General features: G+C 42.3%; 1 protein-coding gene across 1 annotated transcript in view; it reads left to right on the top strand.

The window, feature by feature from the left end:
* Positions 1–2,801: 2,801 nt before the first annotated feature.
* Positions 2,802–17,500, top strand: part of LOC138977292 (cartilage oligomeric matrix protein-like) — a 38,052-nt gene continuing 23,353 nt past the window's right edge. Inside the window, exons 1-5 of the mRNA XM_070350196.1 lie at positions 2,802–3,299; positions 8,245–8,409; positions 9,885–10,102; positions 12,447–12,753; positions 15,113–15,198. Coding sequence (XP_070206297.1) covers positions 3,227–3,299; positions 8,245–8,409; positions 9,885–10,102; positions 12,447–12,753; positions 15,113–15,198 — 849 coding nt within the window. The 5' untranslated portion in view covers positions 2,802–3,226. The remainder of the gene's footprint in view (positions 3,300–8,244; positions 8,410–9,884; positions 10,103–12,446; positions 12,754–15,112; positions 15,199–17,500) is intronic.

Consider the following 17,500-nt stretch of genomic DNA (forward strand, 5'->3'; position numbering starts at 1 on the left):
CAACCCACCCGGCCCCCAATAGTAAGACTAGGGTATCCTAGAACAAAGACATCCCAGACTCTTTACGCTGCTCAATTTCGTGACAACAGTCGCTGCTCACAGCACAATGACTAACACCTGTATCACCAAACACCGGCCTCTGGAAGCGGGACCCACGTAAGCTGATAGGCCGACTCTGCCATGGCATGACGGCGGCAGGACACTTTAATTGGTTCCTTACGACGGTGCCGCCCTTAGGGGCTGTCAGATAAACAGAGTTTCGGGTTTCCTGAATGCGGGGTACCTTTACCGTGCTCTGGAACTCTGAAAACGTCATGGCACAACGCTGGAACCACTGAAAGGGCGACAACCTGTTTCACAAGGGTTTGATGCATGATGCACTTTATTGTGCACCGTATCGGTTAACAAAACAAACACACACACAGAATTGACAATTACGGAAGCTGTGCAAACGGCATAGCTCTAGTCGGTTCATACATTACGCAATATCCGTCTTTTGCATTTCTTTTGTTTAGATACTGAGCGACAATGAAGGGAAGTTTGACTCAACAACTGTTTAAAGCTGAGAATCACAATTTTGGAGACTTGAATGTTTTCTTTTATATCTGAAAACTTGAAAAAGTCAATCCATCTGATATTGGCTTATTTTTGTGTTACCCCCTCGATATTTTCTTTCTCATGAAAAAAACCCCAAAAGCATCCTCCTATTACTTTCTGTCAAACGTTCGAACAGGATTAATGCATCGTATCCAAACAGCCTGTCATCTGCTCATTCCGCTTTCCGATCAGAGAAACTTACTATCCTTAAACTAACACAGTGACACTTATAAAAGAAACAACCGTGACCACCACCACCCAACAAGAGGATCCAACGCACTCCTTAATCCTGCTGGCAACGCATTGATTCGTTTACCAGAATAAATTATATAAATATGAATTCCCATTTAGTTTGCTAGAGATGGTAACCGAACACGTTTCAGCAAGATCTAAAATCAACTGGTTGACTGATGTGAAACAGGATTTCAGAATGCAATTCCTCCCAGAAGTTCATAACCAGTGCACGGCAAGGCCAGCAGTCGCACAACTTGAGAATGTTGTTGACATGTCTGAGACGCATGGCAGTTGTTTTCTCGGTCAAAAATTACAGACACCTGGCAAGGTCTTACCTACCGATGTTTTTCTTTCTCCGTCACTTTCTCCCTCCCCCCCCCCACCGACCCCCTATCATAGTTTCTCCTTCTTCCCTTTCCCCGGGGGCCCTCGCACACAACCCCCCCCTCCCTACCCCAACCTTTATACCAACCTCTTCATCACTGACCCTAGTCACTTGGCGTCAGCAGTTGCCATTACTTTCCAATTAGTCTCCCTGCATGCTGATTGCTTCCACCTGTGATTAACTTGACCTGTGTTGCCTCATTCGTTTCAGTCAGAACTTCAAAACTTTCAGCGCGTTCGTTTGCAGGTCAGGCTTAGCGTTCAACCGGTTTTGAGAAACTTATCTTGTGCCAACATCGGTACATCAACTATGCCGTGTAGGCTTTGCCTTGTGCTGTGGGATATATGCTATCACTGACACATGCTTAATTAATATAGGACACAAATGATAACATTATTAGAAGAAAAACAAACGTGGGATTTTTGTTCGACTATACAACAGGAATGTTTACTTCAGTGTTGATTCACACTTGTCTTCAAAACCCAGTGCTTTTTAGGTAACAACAATTGGATTTCTTATCTCTTTTCAGTCAGTATTACTACATAAATCCCGGCAAAACGGCTATATAATCTTTGAGAAGACTTTGACGGTGTGTTCAGTTGCTGTGATGTGAGGATTATTACATTCTGAGAGTACTATACAAAATGTATCTCTTTGTGACTGAGAAAAGTGCTACGCGCTAGGGCCCTCAGTGCTCGACTCGGTCAACGAAATTCAACGAGAATTCTAAGACTCGACCAAACATTCTTCACTCGTAACAACTGTTTCTGCGCTTTTCTCCACGGGTTTTACTCATGTGAAAACTGTATACAAATATATCCGTGCTTGTCTCAACAGAATCAAAACAATAACAAGAATGTAATTCTAGGACCTCAGAATAAGGATAAGAATTCTAGGACCTTAGACAAAAAATTCATCACTTATGCGGAACATGTTTTGCTCGTAATTTGTTCAAGACCTCAACACTGAACAGCTTTTCCAAGTTATTGCAACGTGTGCCGCCGAGAGGAGTGAGGAGGAAGAGGAAGAGAAGGAGAAGGAGAAAAAAAGGGCGGAGTTTACGAACCGTACACACATTGCACTTGTGTTTACGGAAATGCTAAGCAGTGTTCAGTTGTGCGTTCTTGTCAACTGCCTGCTTTGGGCAACAGTTTGGTGCTTTGCCTGTGGTCTTGCGGAGTACGGTGAGCTTTTCTACAAGTGTTTGTGGAACCAGTAGACTGAGAGGTCCCAGGCACATGCTGTGCACATTTGTGTGTGTGTGTGTGTGAGTACGTGTGTGTGTGTGTGTGTGTGTGTGTGTGTGTGTGTGAGAGTGTATGTGTGTGAGAGTGTATGTGTGTGTGTGTGTGTGTGTGTGAGAGTGTGTGTGTGTGTGTGTGTGTGAGAGTGTATGTGTGTGTGTGTGTGTGTGTGTGTGTGAGTGTGTGTGTGTGTGTGTGTGTGTGTGTGAGTGTGTGTGTGTGTATGTGTGTGTGTGTAGGGGTGGGGTGGGGGTGGGGGTGGGGGCGTGCGGATGGGGGGGGGGGGGGGAGAGAAAAAACTCGCGTCGAAACAAACTTCCATTTCTTATTGGGGTCTTTTCCTGGGTGGCAGTAGACTTGTGCAGCGGATACAAGAAGACATTTCAAGGGTTGCGGCGTTGTGTCGTTTTTCTGTGGGGTGTCGCACGGGATGTGATTTTGTAGCGTGTGATCAGAACGCAATTGTTTTATAACAGTGGTGTTGTCGGTGTGATATGGGTTTACGTTTTGTGCACGTGTGATTTGGCCGGTTTGACAGGGACCAATTTCATGTTGGTGTGAGTTCGAGTAACAGTCTCATGCACGTTTTATGCTGGTGTGACCGTCTGTGACAGGGACACATTTCGTGCTGGTGTGATTTGGTGTGATAGGACCTAAACCACATTTCATCAGTGTTAGCGTGATTTAGTGTGGTTGGAACTAATATCATAGGGACACATTTTTATGTTGGTGTGAATTTGTTTCTGGAACCTGTCAGTCTGTGACCATGACAAAAGGTGTGGTTCTCGTGTTGTGTTTTCTGTGTTTATTTCTTTTGGCTGGACGTGATGCTAAAGCTGGTAAGTACCATAGTTATACCTGCTTACATACGAATCTAATTACCAAAGTCAAGTACTATAGTGATACCCGCTTAGCCGATACGAATGTAATTTCCAATGTCAAGTACCATAATGATACCCGCTTACATACGAATCTAACTACCAATGTCAAGTACCATAGTGATACCCGCTTACATACTAATCTAATTTCCAATGCCAAGTATACCATAGTGATACCCGCTTACATACGAATCTAATTTCCAATGTCAAGTATACCATAGTGATATCCGCTTACATACGAATCTAATTTCCAATGTCAAGTATACCATAGTGATACCCGCTTACATACGAATCTAATTTCCAATGTCAAGTATACCATAGTGATACCCGCTTACATACGAATCTACTTTCCAATGTCAAGTACCATAGTGATACCCGCTTACATACAAATATAATTTCTAATGTCAAGTACCATAGTGATACCCGCTGACATACGAATCTAATTTTCAATGTCAAGTACCATAGTGATACTGACCCGCTTACATACGAATCTAATTTCCAATTTCAAGTACCATAGTGATTCCCGCTTATATACGAATCTAATGTCCAATGTCAAGTACCATAGTGATACCCGCTTACATATGAATGTAAGTTCCAATGTCAAGTACCATAGTGATACCCGCTTACATACGAATCTAATTTCCATTGTCAAGTACCATAGTGATACCCGCTTACATACGAATGTAATTTCCAATGTCAAGATACAATGAACTGAGTTACAGAATTTTCGTGAGTAGACGGAGGCTGACCTTTCTAACCCCACTCACACACTGGTTTGTATACCTGCTACGCGTGCGTACCTACTCCCCCCCCCCCCCCCCCCCGAGGTATTTTACTTTTAATGTTGCAGTGGAGCTAATATATCTGCTGCAATCTAGCTCTTCATCTTCCACTTCTCTCGGCCCTGCGAATGATTTTCCTTTTTCTTTGGATGGGGAGACGAGCGGCGACTTGAAGTCAAGTATGTTATTACGATCAAAGAGAAAACAAGTGCTCGTGACCCAAAAGCCACACATTATACCCAGGATGCACAGCGCGAAATCATCCCACTGATCATAAAGACCGGTGACATAAAGGGCACTGGAAAGGAAGCATAACACGTGACGCGGGAATCTCTCGATAATGATCATGCGTCGATTGAAATCGTTCGTGATCGATATCTGCTATGTATAACTGCAACTCAGTTCATTGACTTTTTATAACTGTGTGTCTTTCTTTTGAACTAGGTACAATCTTCAGTTTCTCGGTGTGTGTGTGCCGCGGTACGGTGTGTGTGTGTGTGTGTGTGGTGTGTGTGTGTGTGTGTAGCGTGTGTATGTATGTGTGTGTGTGTGTGTGTGCGTGTGTGTGTGTGTGTGTGAGTGTGTGTGTGTGTGTGTGTGTGTGTGTGTGTGTGTGTGTGTGTGTGTGTGTGTAAGTGGACTTAGAAAGGACAGCCTTGGTCTACTCACGTACACTATCTAACTCAGTTCATTGACTTTTTACAACTTTGATTTTCGTTTGAACTGGGTGCATTCTTCAGTTTTTCGTTTGTGTGTGTGTGTAAGTGGACTTAACACGGACAGCCTAAGTCTACTCACGCAAATGATCTAACTTATTCCATTGACCTTTTTCAACTTTAATCAATGATTTCCTTTTAAACAAGGTACGTTGCTTTCTTTTTCGTGTAGACAATTTTACATCACAAAAGGGCTGCGCACAGGTACGTTGAAATAAGTGTACGAATTTTTACATGGGCACATCTGTTGAACTTTATTTCGTACATATGACACTTATGCGATGTCAATCTCCGAAATCAAATGAGGAGAAATTCCCATACTGATTTTATCCCTTGAAAAAAAACCTGGACAGATATGTGATTGCTTAGGACATAGTTAAAACAAAAATGAAGGTATTTTCAAGTAGAAATACCTTCATATTGATACCTTTGTTCAACTGAAAGAGATCGCACTGATATATTTTCATGATTTAGGTGTTTTTTTATTTTTATTATGGTGAGCTTATATAGCGCGAACCACAATTAACTGTGCTCTCCGCACTTTACATATTAATTTACATATTAATTAATTACATGTTAATAAAGGTGTGTGTGTGTGTGTGTGTGTGTGTGTGTGTGTGTCACTGTGTGTGTGTGTGTGTGTGTGTGTGTGTGTGTGTGTGTGTGTGTGTGTGTTTTTCAACTGACATACGTTTTGAACATCCCGGAATTGTACAGCATTGCTGTTATAGTGGAGAATAGGAATTTATTTTGAAATATTATGTAAGATCATTTCAAATCATTAAGACTAATATAATTCATTACGGTTGTAAGCCGATGCTGCCAGCAGATTTCTTTCCTTGTTTATTTTCATTTTTACCCTTTTAATCTTACCTAGTGATTGCGGTATATGTAGGCACTGACTGATGCGGTGTCACGGTTGCCCGCGGTATTATGGAAATAGGTCAAATGATATCATAAGTAGGTCACCGTAAAAACAGGTCATACACTGACACCTTTCTCATAGCCGGTATCGGAAGTGTGTTCGGTAAACGGGAAATGCCTAGACGCTATCACTAAGGTCGACATGGTACACTAACCTGAACTTGAGAAGCAGAGCATTCCCGCAGTGAAACGGCAGTGATAACCAGACCACGTAAGTACCCTAGAACACAGTGAATCAGTCAGTAGACCTTACGTCTCTGAGGATGTCGTAAAGTTTAAAACTATAAGCTGCCTTCCTTCTTCTGTTCAGATCTGTAAACTGGATATGCCTTGGACATATCATCATAACTTGATACCCGAACCTAACAAAGACGAACAAAGGACATTCACATGATACAGCATGTTCAAAGAACACTGAATTTTGAGTTCTCAATAGCAAAGCTAATCAGGACGAGTCAAGTTGAAACCGGAGAATACGATTCATTTTTTTCCAGACTGTATGAGTTAATGGTATTCTAAAGCAATATTAGTGATGTGATTTTAAGCTTAGTGCACGTTTACGAGGTGAACTATGCAATTGCTTAAACTTGTCGTTTAAACACTACTTGCTGTACAGGTCTCTTGAGAGTGCAGTGTCTGAGGTGAACTATGCAATTGCTTAAACTTGTCGTTTAAACACTTCTTGCTGAACAGGTCTCTTGAGAGTGCAGTGTCTGAGGTGAACTATGCAATTGCTTAATTGAACTTGTCGTTTAAACACTACTTGCTGTACAGGTCTCTTGAGAGTGCAGTGTCTGAGGTGAACTATGCAATTGCTTAAACTTGTCGTTTAAACACAACTTGCTGTACAGGTCTCTTGAGAGTGCAGTGTTTTAGGTTAACTATGCAATTGCTTAAACTTGTCGTTTAAACACTACTTGCTGTACAGGTCTCTTGAGAGTGCAGTGTCTGAGGTGAACCATGCAATTGCTTAAACTTGTCGTTTAAACACTACTTGCTGTACAGGTCTCTTGAGAGTGCAGTGTCTAAGGTGAACCACACTAGAACCACAAGAACACTGAAGCGTGATTAACTATTCAGTCTAGCGAATGCACGCTGAAATACGTGCGCTTTCCTTTCGCCTTCCGAACACACACACACACACACACACACACACACAGACACACACAGACACACACACACACACACACACACACGCACACACACACACATACACACACACACACACACACACACACACACACACACACACAGAATTTCTTCCTTTTAAGCATATTGTCAGGGCCAAACATCATCAAACTATATATTTTTGGAATCAGCACATGATACTGAATAGAGGAATGATAATTGTTTGTGTTGGGTTCATCTCACAATAACGAAAATCGCTATTTAACGGTTTTCTTCATTTTAAGCCCATTTTTCAATCCAACACAATACAACTATACATTTTCGGATACAGGAGGCAATACAGAATACAATGATGTCACCTTTGTGATTGAAATATTTATTTTTCAGAAATCGAAAAATCAGCACAATTTTGAGTGAATTTTTCATAAGCGAATTTGTAAGGTACCAAGCTGAAATGCAATCCCATAGTCCGGACTAAGTCAACGATCATGTGACGAAATTGTCAAACAAATTGATGAAAATCTGTAGCCGTGAGAGTGCCGCCTCAATTTTTGCAAACGGTCAAATATAACGTCATCAAATAGCCCTATCAAAAATCGGCGAATATTTTTTCCCATGCAAATGCTCCCAGAAATGTCTGTTCCAATTTTCATGGCAATCCGTCCGGTAGTTTTTGAGAAATGCTTTTCACAGACAGACACCGACACACACACCCCTCCCCTCCCCCCCACACACACTTACACACACACATACACACACACACAGACACACACACACATAGTGATACACACACACACATACACACACACACACACACACACACACACACACACACATACATCGGGAGACACACCTCGCTCTCCGCTCTTCTTAAAACTTTCAGTCATTACTTGACTGAATGTAAAAAGGACAGCTTCCCAGATATGCATGCCTATCTCTACACGGCATCATTTAAACTCGTTTTGTATTAAAGCCAACAATTAATTTGTGAATTGCGTTTGGGGACAAAATTGGACATAAATGGCAAGACACATTTTCGAGTTACTTACTATAAAAGCATCGACAGGGTGTATGCTGAACTGACTCGCATGTACGCTCGTGTTTTTGTTGTTGTTCTTGTTGTTGTTTTATTGCGTCTGTGTGTGACTGTGTGTGTGCTTTGTGTGTGAGGTTTTATGTGACAGGACCGTTTTAACACGTTGAAACCTGCGCTAAACTTACACCATTGCTCCCCTTTGTTCCCAATGTCAATAGCTATAGCTATAAGTGTATCAAAGGACAGATGATTGGCTCTTAATTCATTTCGTTCTGTTTGATTTATAGTGACTCGCCCTGTTTTGTGTCCTTGTTTTCCAGAAGAGACCAAGGATGTGTCAGACGCCTTCTCCCGATCAGAGGTCTTCTTGACAGGAGAGTTCCTGACACCACGTAACACCCGCAGACGTTTCGTCATGGTGCGCGCTCAGAGCAGACAGCGTGGCACGCTGTTTGAAATTTCCGTGGATTTCAGGCAGCCCCAAGGTAATAATGTACACGTAACACGAACTTAATCATGGATAACATTACCCAAACAAATGTTTTTCTCTACGTCTCTGTGTGTGTGTGTGTGTGTGTGTGTGTGTGTGTGTGTGTGTGTGTGTGTGTGTGTGTGTGTGTGTCTGTCTGTCTGTCTGTCTCTCGCTCTCTCTCTATTAAATAAATAAATAAATAAATAAATAAATAAATAGTTAAATAAATAAAGTTTAAAGTTCAAAGTTCTCTCTCTCTCTCTCTCTCTCTCTCTCTCTCTCTCTCTCTCTCTCTCTCTCTCTCTCTCTCTCTCTCTCTCTCTCTCTCTCTCTCTCTCTCTCCATCTTAATACAACAGGCACGCGACAGTACATGCCCGATGTGTGATGGAGGCTGTGAAGACGAGGTACACTTTCTTTTCCACTGTACAGCCTATGCTGATATCCGTGCAAAGTGTAAAGTGTTAAAAAGTTGTTCTGAACCAGCCTCAATGGAAGATGTAACCCGTATTCTAGCCCTGGATGAAGAAAGTGTACTCGAAGCAACTGCACAATCTATTTCTAAGGCACTAAACATGCGCAAAAAGAAACTAGATGAGTCAAGCTGAAATGATGTATAATGTAATTTTTACGCAAATGTTGGACTGGATGTTCTTCTCATTTAAATCGGGTTGCGTGTACATGTATACGCGTGGATTTACACGTGTGCGGGTGTAGCGTATATGTGTGAGTGTGTGTGTGTGTGTGTGTGTGTGTGTGTGTGTGTGTGTGTGTGTGTGTGTGTGTGTGTGTGTGTGTTTGTTCGTCTGCAGCCATTGTTGTTTTTGTATAGATATGTATTTAGACATGTTCCCCTACTAGTCACGCAAGGGTAACGCCGACTAGTGGTTTATTGGTTTTAAATATGTGTGGTCTGCAGATTGATTGGTTTTATGAGTGTGTGTTAATTAACTGTTGGATCAGTATTTTCCTTTGTGTGTACATACTATACCTTGCTTTTTACCCTTAGTCTTAGATATTTTTGTTTACCTATGGCTTTCGTGTCGGTGTGTTTTTTGCTCGTACTCATAAACTAGTTTGCTATGTTTTTGTTGTTATCAAGGTTTTGTTCATTCGTCCTTTTATCCCTTTTATGAATGATGCAGAAATTGTTGTTTTACCTTGTCTATAAGGCTTTTATTAGCTAATGACAATAAAGTGTCAAAGCGTCAAGCGTCTCTCTCTCTCTCTCTCTCTCTCTCTCTCTCTCTCTCTCTCTCTCTCTCTCTCTCTCTCTCTCTCTCTCTCTCTCAATCTCCTAAAAACTTCATCAATTCAGTATCGTTTCCTCACCACTCAGTCTCATATCAAGCAAATACAATTTACTACCCCGTCTTGCTCAACATCATGTCTCCGATAATCATAAGAAAGTAATGCGTTGCATGGTCTCATCCCAAAATTACAAGTGCTTGCTGTTGCTTTAGAGTAAACAGAATTTGTTTTGAACCAGTGATTCTCCGACTGAGGACTGAGGACGGTCGAGACTACCAGCTAGCGTTTCCCACGAGAGCGCTTCACCAAGACGACCGGAAGCGTTTTCTGCTGCACTTTTACGACCTTGACCTTCCCTCCAACAGCATCCGCCTCTTCGTCGACTGCGTCAACATCGGAGTAGACAAGACAGAGATCCCCATCAGGTCCATCCTTGTTAATGATGACGTCACAGTGGTCAGTGTCTTTTTACCAGTTCATTTTGAAGAAAGTAAAGATGCACCGAAATTATCAACAGCAACGATATTGAGAGAGAGAGAGAGAGAGAGAGAGAGAGAGAGAGAGAGAGAGAGAGAGAGAGAGAGAGAGAGAGAGAGAGAGAGAGAAAGAGAGAGAGAGAGAAATAAGTACGATGATATTATCCATTCCAACCAGTCCTGTGATCTCTCCACGTCGCTGACCATTCGCATAATTGCATATTAAAGATGATTCAGACACAACAGTTTTTTTTCCAGTGTTAAGAAGCCCAGGCCCAGCTTTATGCATCCTTGTTTTCCTGAGCCAAGTATTTTACGTCGGCATGTTACTTGTTTGACTCTTTTTCAGGAGTCTAGAACATTTGTGACAGGGGAGGCTACCGCTCCTTTCACAGCAGACTCTGCACCCGAGTTGTTGGCCTTTAAAAGTCAACACCAGTGGATTGTAGAATTCTGTTTGTGATGGGGTCTGGTGGTTTCCGATTGTCTGTATGTTCATGGAAACCTTCGGGTTTGCATAACAGTTTTTATAGGGCTAAGAAATTAGCCCTAACATTTTCAATCCTGTTTGATTGCACTTCGCTTCCCGAGGTGATCGTAGTGTTTCGGCACACGGTCACACATTTAAATGTGCATCAAAGGGCAACTGATTCCAAATGTTGGGCACAGACAACACACAAGTGAACACTCGATAAACAAATAGCACATTGGTCGTGTGTTGAAAGCGTACGCAGGAGCATGAGCATGTCAATCATCATCACAGTTACAACATCACAAACCTTTTCCACATTTTTAAGCTATTGTTGCAAATATCAAGGGTATTGCATTAAAGCTGCACTTTTCAACAATACATGGTCCGCCCTTTTCCCCTTAGCTTCCTCCTCAAGCGAATCTCGTAATGCACTTTTACCCAGGTCACACTTGACCCTGAGTGAACCTTTACCTTTGCACTCGGCTAAAATCACACCGAATCCCCAGGGCAACCTAAACTCCACGAGAGCAGACTCCGCTATAACCGTGGACCACTGTGGTTTCATACGTAGAACTCATGCAGTGCCCCCGGACGAACCTTTTTCTCCCCCTTACACTTCCTGCAATAACTCTATCCCTGTGAAAGCTCCCATTTCCTCTTGTTCCTTCCTACCGATTCAGAGGTTGGCGCCATACCATGTGAAAGCTCCCATTTCCTCTGGTTTCCTTCCTACCATTTCAGAAGCAGACGAAAAATTGCTGTGAAAGCTACCATGTTCATTTCTTTCTTCCTACCGTTTCAGAGGCTAGGCAGACACCATCTTGCTCTACCGTGGGAAAGGCTCCCATTGTCTTTTCTTCCTTGCTCCTGTTTCAGAGACAAGGCGCCATCTTGCTCTGCCACTGACGATGTGAATATAAATAATTTCCTCTTTTTCCTCCCTACCATTTTAGAAGCAGACGCCATATTTTTCAGTATCCAAGTGAAAGCGGCTACCATTTTCCTAGTAAGTTCCTATGTTTCATTGTTCCCAGTATCGTTTCAGAGTTACCGCAACACGGTGGCCTAGTGGTAAGGCGTCCGCCCAGTGAGCGGGAGGTCGTGGGTTCGAACCCCGGCCGGGTCATACCTAAGACTTTAAAATTGGCAATCTAGTGGCTGCTCCGCCTGGCGTCTGGCATTATGGGGTTAGTGCTAGGACTGGTTGGTCCGGTGTCAGAATAATGTGACTGGGTGAGACATGAAGCCTGTGCTGCGACTTCTGTCTCAGTTGTGTGTGGCGCACGTTAAATGTCAAAGCAGCACCGCCCTGATATCACCCTTCGTAGTGGACTGGACGTTAAGCAAACAAACAAACCAAATCGTTTCAGAGTTCGACGCCATCTTGTTCTACACGGCCTGGAAAAGCTGCAATTTTCTATTGTTTCTTCCTCCCGCGGCTTCAGATGTAGACTCCATCTGCTCTACCCTGTGAAAGCTACCATGTCACCATATTATCTTCCTACAGACTGCTTCAGTTTGAGATGCCATCTGCTCTGAAAGCTCCCATTTAGTCTTCTCGGTTCTTACCATTTTAGAAGCAGACGCCATCTTGCTTTTACCCGTGGAAGGTCCCATGTTCTCTTCTTTCTTGCTCCCGTTTCATAGGCAGACGCCATACTGCTTCATACCCCATGAAAGCTATCATGTCCCATTCTTTCTTCCTACCGTTTCAGAGGCATACGCCATGTCGCTCTACCTTGCGGAAGCTGCCATTTTCTCTTTGTAATTCGAACCAGTTTCAGAGGCAGACGCCATATTGCTAAGCCCTGTGAATGCTTACATTTTCTCTTGTTACTTCCTCCCGTTTCAGAGGCAGACGCCTTCCTTCAAGTTCCACGTGCAGACAACTCTGCCAGAGATGCTGATGGGACAAGGATGCGGAAGAGAGTCATACGAAGAACCCCCTACTACGCCTGCGCCAAAGTTGGAACTTCCGGCGTGGGCGTCAGGGCGTTTGAGACCAGAAAGGACAGACCCAGAACCCCCTCCGAGGCGCGAGGGACCCACGCCTTCCCTCTACGACAACGTGAACGGGCGGACACAGGAGATCCCAGAGACAGTGGATCGCGGGAGGGTGATCGAAGAGGATGTTACCAACGGCAACGTCCTGGACTCGGGTGTGTATGTAATTATAGTCAAAATAAGTCAGGTAAGGTAAGATCAGGTCAGGGTGGACACAGCAGATCCCCGAGGCATTGGATCGCGGGAGGGTGGTCGAAGAGGATGTTACCAACGTCCTGGAATCAGGTGTTTTTATGTATAGTCAAAATAAGTAAGGTAAGGTAGGGTAAGATCATGTCAGGTGAGGTAAGGTGAGGTCAGGTAAGGTTAGTTAAGGGAAGGGAAGGGAAGGGAAGGGAAGGTAAAGTGAGGTAAGTTAAGGTAAGGTAAGATAAGGTAAGGTAAGGTAAGGTTAGGCAAGGTGAGGTTTATGAAAGTTAAAGTAAGAAAGGGTTCTCATGTGAACACCTATTACATTTTATTATAATTATATGCGATCCAACTGTCCAAAAGACAAAAAGTAAATGAGAATAGCTTCTGAGTTGCAGGCAATTTAGAGACAGAGATAGGATTGATATAATAAAATATCAAGACACAGAAAGGAGAGCTTATAACTTTTGTTTAAATTCCGAGCTCAGAAACTGAAGTATTCACATAATACTGGGAGAGGGAGAGGGCGAGGGGGAGGACAAGTGGTATTGATAGGACCTGGAGTGAAGAGGCGTCGATGACCTCGATACAGTAAAACAATAAAGGCATCATGGCACAACGATTGAGCGATTCTTGTGAATGGAAGGCGCCAAGTTTAAAAACATGGGTCACACTGGGCTACCCTCACCGCACATATGTTGCAAAGTACACAACATCAGTTGAGATCGTATATATAAGCTAACAGTTAATTAAAGTTAAAAGAAAACCCTTTGACTACTCCAAGTAAAGGTAACTTAAGATTAAGCTACACCCCCCTACACACAATAACACAAACATACACACGCACTAAAGCACACACACACACACACACACATACACACACCCACACGTGACACACACACCCACACACACACACACACATACACACAGACACGTACACACACACACACGCACAAACACACACGCACGCACGCACACATACACGCACACACACACACACACACGCACGCACGCAAGTATGCACACACACTCACACACACACACACCCACACACACACACCCACACACACACCCCCCACACACACCCAAACCCACACCCTCACCCACACACTCTGCCATGACATTTAAACAGAGAAACCTGGACCCAAAGAGCACACTTGATACAGACCAAAGCCCTCGCTGGGATTCCCACCATCTGAGAAAAGTGCATGAAAAAGGCGCTGTCGATAGTGTGTGAAACAATGACGTGGAGGGGAGGGGCGGGAGGGAGATGAGTGGTAGTCGGGGTGAAGAGTGGGATTGGAGGAGGGGTTGGGGGGGGGGGGGGGGGGCAGGGCGATTCCCTTACTTTAGACTTGGAAAATAGGAAACAACATGGAATGCTGTTATTTTGTCAAGAGCGAACGAAAAGGTCAGGGGACGTGCATGTTTATTCTACATCCCCGCATAAAAACAAAACCCCAGATATAATTATCCAGGTGTCCCAATTGCTTCGTTTCTGGCCGATTTATGTGGAGCACGTGATGCGCACAAAAAATGTTGGCGGTCTAGAAGTGTCGTCTGCGCAATGATCGCGGCGGCTTTCTTGACCGCCAAGGACGACCACGCACGTTGTGAGACGTCATTCGTTAGACCTCAATACGAAGGAGGACATATTGGGCAGTGGTTGTGGGAGACATAATTATGTGACAACGTTTGGGGAAAAAGATTCATAAGTCGCACTACACCAATTTTAGTTTCGTCCTAAACACCGTCGACAGGTGATAATTTACTGAGTTTTACGTTGTAGTCTTCGGATGCTTCGGGGTCAAACCTACCTACCTACCTACCTACCATTTGCTTTTGCGAAATTACGAAAATGTAATAGTTTATTTTGCTTAAAACTACATATCCTGCACAGTCTCTGTAACTCCGGTACCTTCTGAGTTGAAAGCCCCCAAAACCTGGTTGATAGACCTCTGTGTACACTTGTAAGCTGGACATTTTTGAAAAGCATGGATCTGGCTTTTGCATGTTACTTAAAATCGTTTTGTGCTGGAAACTGTCTAAGGCCAAATAAACATATAAGTTGGTTTAGGGTAACGTGACCAAAAAAGATAGGGTCGGTAGGTCGGCTTTTTCTAATTTTTAATTTTTAATTTAGTCGATTTTAAAGGCGGTTACTTCCCTTAGTCTCGGTATGGTTCACAAAATGTGCCAAAAGTTTTTTTGTGTTTAGAAATGAAAAAAAAGTGTTACGGTCGCAGGGAAAAATAGGGTCGGTCGGGTTACCCTAAACCAACATATACTTTTATTTGGCCTAATGTTGTTGCTGATTGATAACAGGGCGTGATCCTTACATGAGAATGGCGGCAGCTTTGAGAGATCTGACAGCTACGATTCGTCAACTGCGGCAGGACCTCCAATCCCAGGTAAACAAAATTAGATAGAATGTACAGAATAAAAACAACAACAATATATATATATGACTAAGTGCCAAAAGGTGCGCACGAAAAGCGGACAAAGGGGCTAAAAAATAAAAGTTGACAAACACGACTGATATTGTGATTTTTGTTAAGACAACAGATGCTGGAACCCAATTACGAAAAGAAAAGATAAATTTACCCAAATGATTTTACAAATAACGATAATTTTGTTCGTTATATCATTCAAAACGGCACTGAGTCATAGCATTAAGGTTATCTCGCACGTTTTTAAAGCTAGGGCTTTGAAACTTGGCACACAACCAAAGTATAATGACCTCCAGGTATGGTGCACATCACATTAAACAATATTGAATTTCAAGGTCACAGCGAGGTTAAATTTCCTTTGCAAACTGGAAAATTGTCGTTGTCACGTCTTACATGTTTTAATACTAGATCAGTTAGACTTTACATACTTCACATACTTTCAGCATTTTTATAAAACCTCATTAAAAGTGACCTGCTGGTTAATCTTTGTCAAAGTTCAAGGTCACAGCGGGGTCACATCTGGTCCAAATGTGGAATATTTTCAATTTATTCAGCGTGTTTATAGCACGAGCTTTGAAAATACGCACAGTTCTAGTGTATAATGTTCACACACGATTAAAGTCTGGTTGAAAAAGTCAAGGTCACAGCAGGGTCGCGTTGAGGTCAAACATATACATTTTTCAATGAGGTTTTCTCATATGTTTTTGAAGCTAGGGCCTTGAAACTTGGCACACTACGCAAGTTAAATTAAACCTCATCAAATTCCAAGGTCACAGTAAGGTTAAAGATCCTTTAAGGATATTTTCTAAAAAAGGTGACCGCCTGGTTAATGTTTGTCAAATTTCAAGGTCACAGCAGTGCCATCTGGCTTAAACTTTGAAAAATTGTCAATTTCTTCAACTAGTTTTATAGTGTTTGAAGTCATTCACACATGATGAAAGTCTGGTTGATAAAATCAAACGTCAAGGTCGCAGCGGGGTCGCATTGAAGTCAGACACATACAATTGTCATTTTCACGAACGCCTTTTAAGCAACACCTTTAAAACTTCACACATTCCAAAGTTTTGATGTTGCTTGGTTATAATCAAAGTGTGGTCAATTTCCATGATTGAGAGCATTCAGAGGGGTCAAGTTGAGGTCACACAAAAAGTGATAATCTTTATAAGACTCACGTTTGCTGCTATTGCTCACTTGACATTGGTGAAAGTGCTTATTTTATAATTGTTGATCTTGATGTTTTGACCAATTAATATTACCAGGATCAACCATACCAGATTTCAAAGTCCAGAAGTTGTCAAACCTCAAACCTGTTGGAAGTTTCAAAGATTTAAGCATCAACAAATTTCTATTTGATTTGACCTTAAATAACAGATTTGACCTTAAATCTTAAAACAGATCAACCAGACTTTGGTTTTATATAAATTGAAGTTCAATACAATTTCCTTTTTTTTTTATCCACACGAGATCCTGCTATGACCTTCACATTTCTCAAGGATCAACCTTGAATTCTCCATGTTGAACAATCATTAAGCAAAAGCGTTGTTTGAAGTTTGAAGGTTCTAGCTTCAAAAATCTCTGAAAAAATATGTTTCATCCGTTTTCTGAACCACATGTGACCCAGCCGTGACCTTGAAATCTGACAAGGGTCAACAAGACTTTTACCATGCATGGGGGCGATTAAACCCCAAATGTGTGTGAAGTTTCAAGGTTTCAACTTAAAAAACGTCTGAGAAAAATATACATTTTCCTTTTTGGACAATGTGTTGCACGCAAGACAACACGACAAACGCTCGTGTTATCATTCTTTTACTTTAAGGTCGACTTGCGTGCCCGCTCTTTCGCTAATCTCAATTAAAATTCATCTTGGAAGTTCGGTTTTATTACGTTTTTGATTAAGAAGATTAAACTAAGACAACAAATAGTTAGTTTTACCCATTAAACTCGATAAGGTAGTGACATTTTATGTTGAACGCAAGATGGTGTCGCACGCAAGATCTGAAAAGATGTTGACGACATAATTTCAACACTTGATAGCGCATTCGTGGTTCGTGATTTCTTCACAAATTTTGAACACAGAATGTGTCACGTGGTTCCGTAGATGAAGTAGATCTTTGTACATGTAAATTTTGTTTTTAAAAGAAAATAACCGTTAATTACCAAATATTTTGTCGCACGCAAGATATGACGAAATTTTCAAATCGTTTTCAAAAATGCTGTTCAAAAGTTCTGCAGTCTTTGCTGGATTACTTGAAAGACAGCAGTT

Source organism: Littorina saxatilis, linkage group LG1 (genome assembly GCF_037325665.1).
Source record: "Littorina saxatilis isolate snail1 linkage group LG1, US_GU_Lsax_2.0, whole genome shotgun sequence".
Classification (NCBI taxonomy): domain Eukaryota; kingdom Metazoa; phylum Mollusca; class Gastropoda; order Littorinimorpha; family Littorinidae; genus Littorina; species Littorina saxatilis.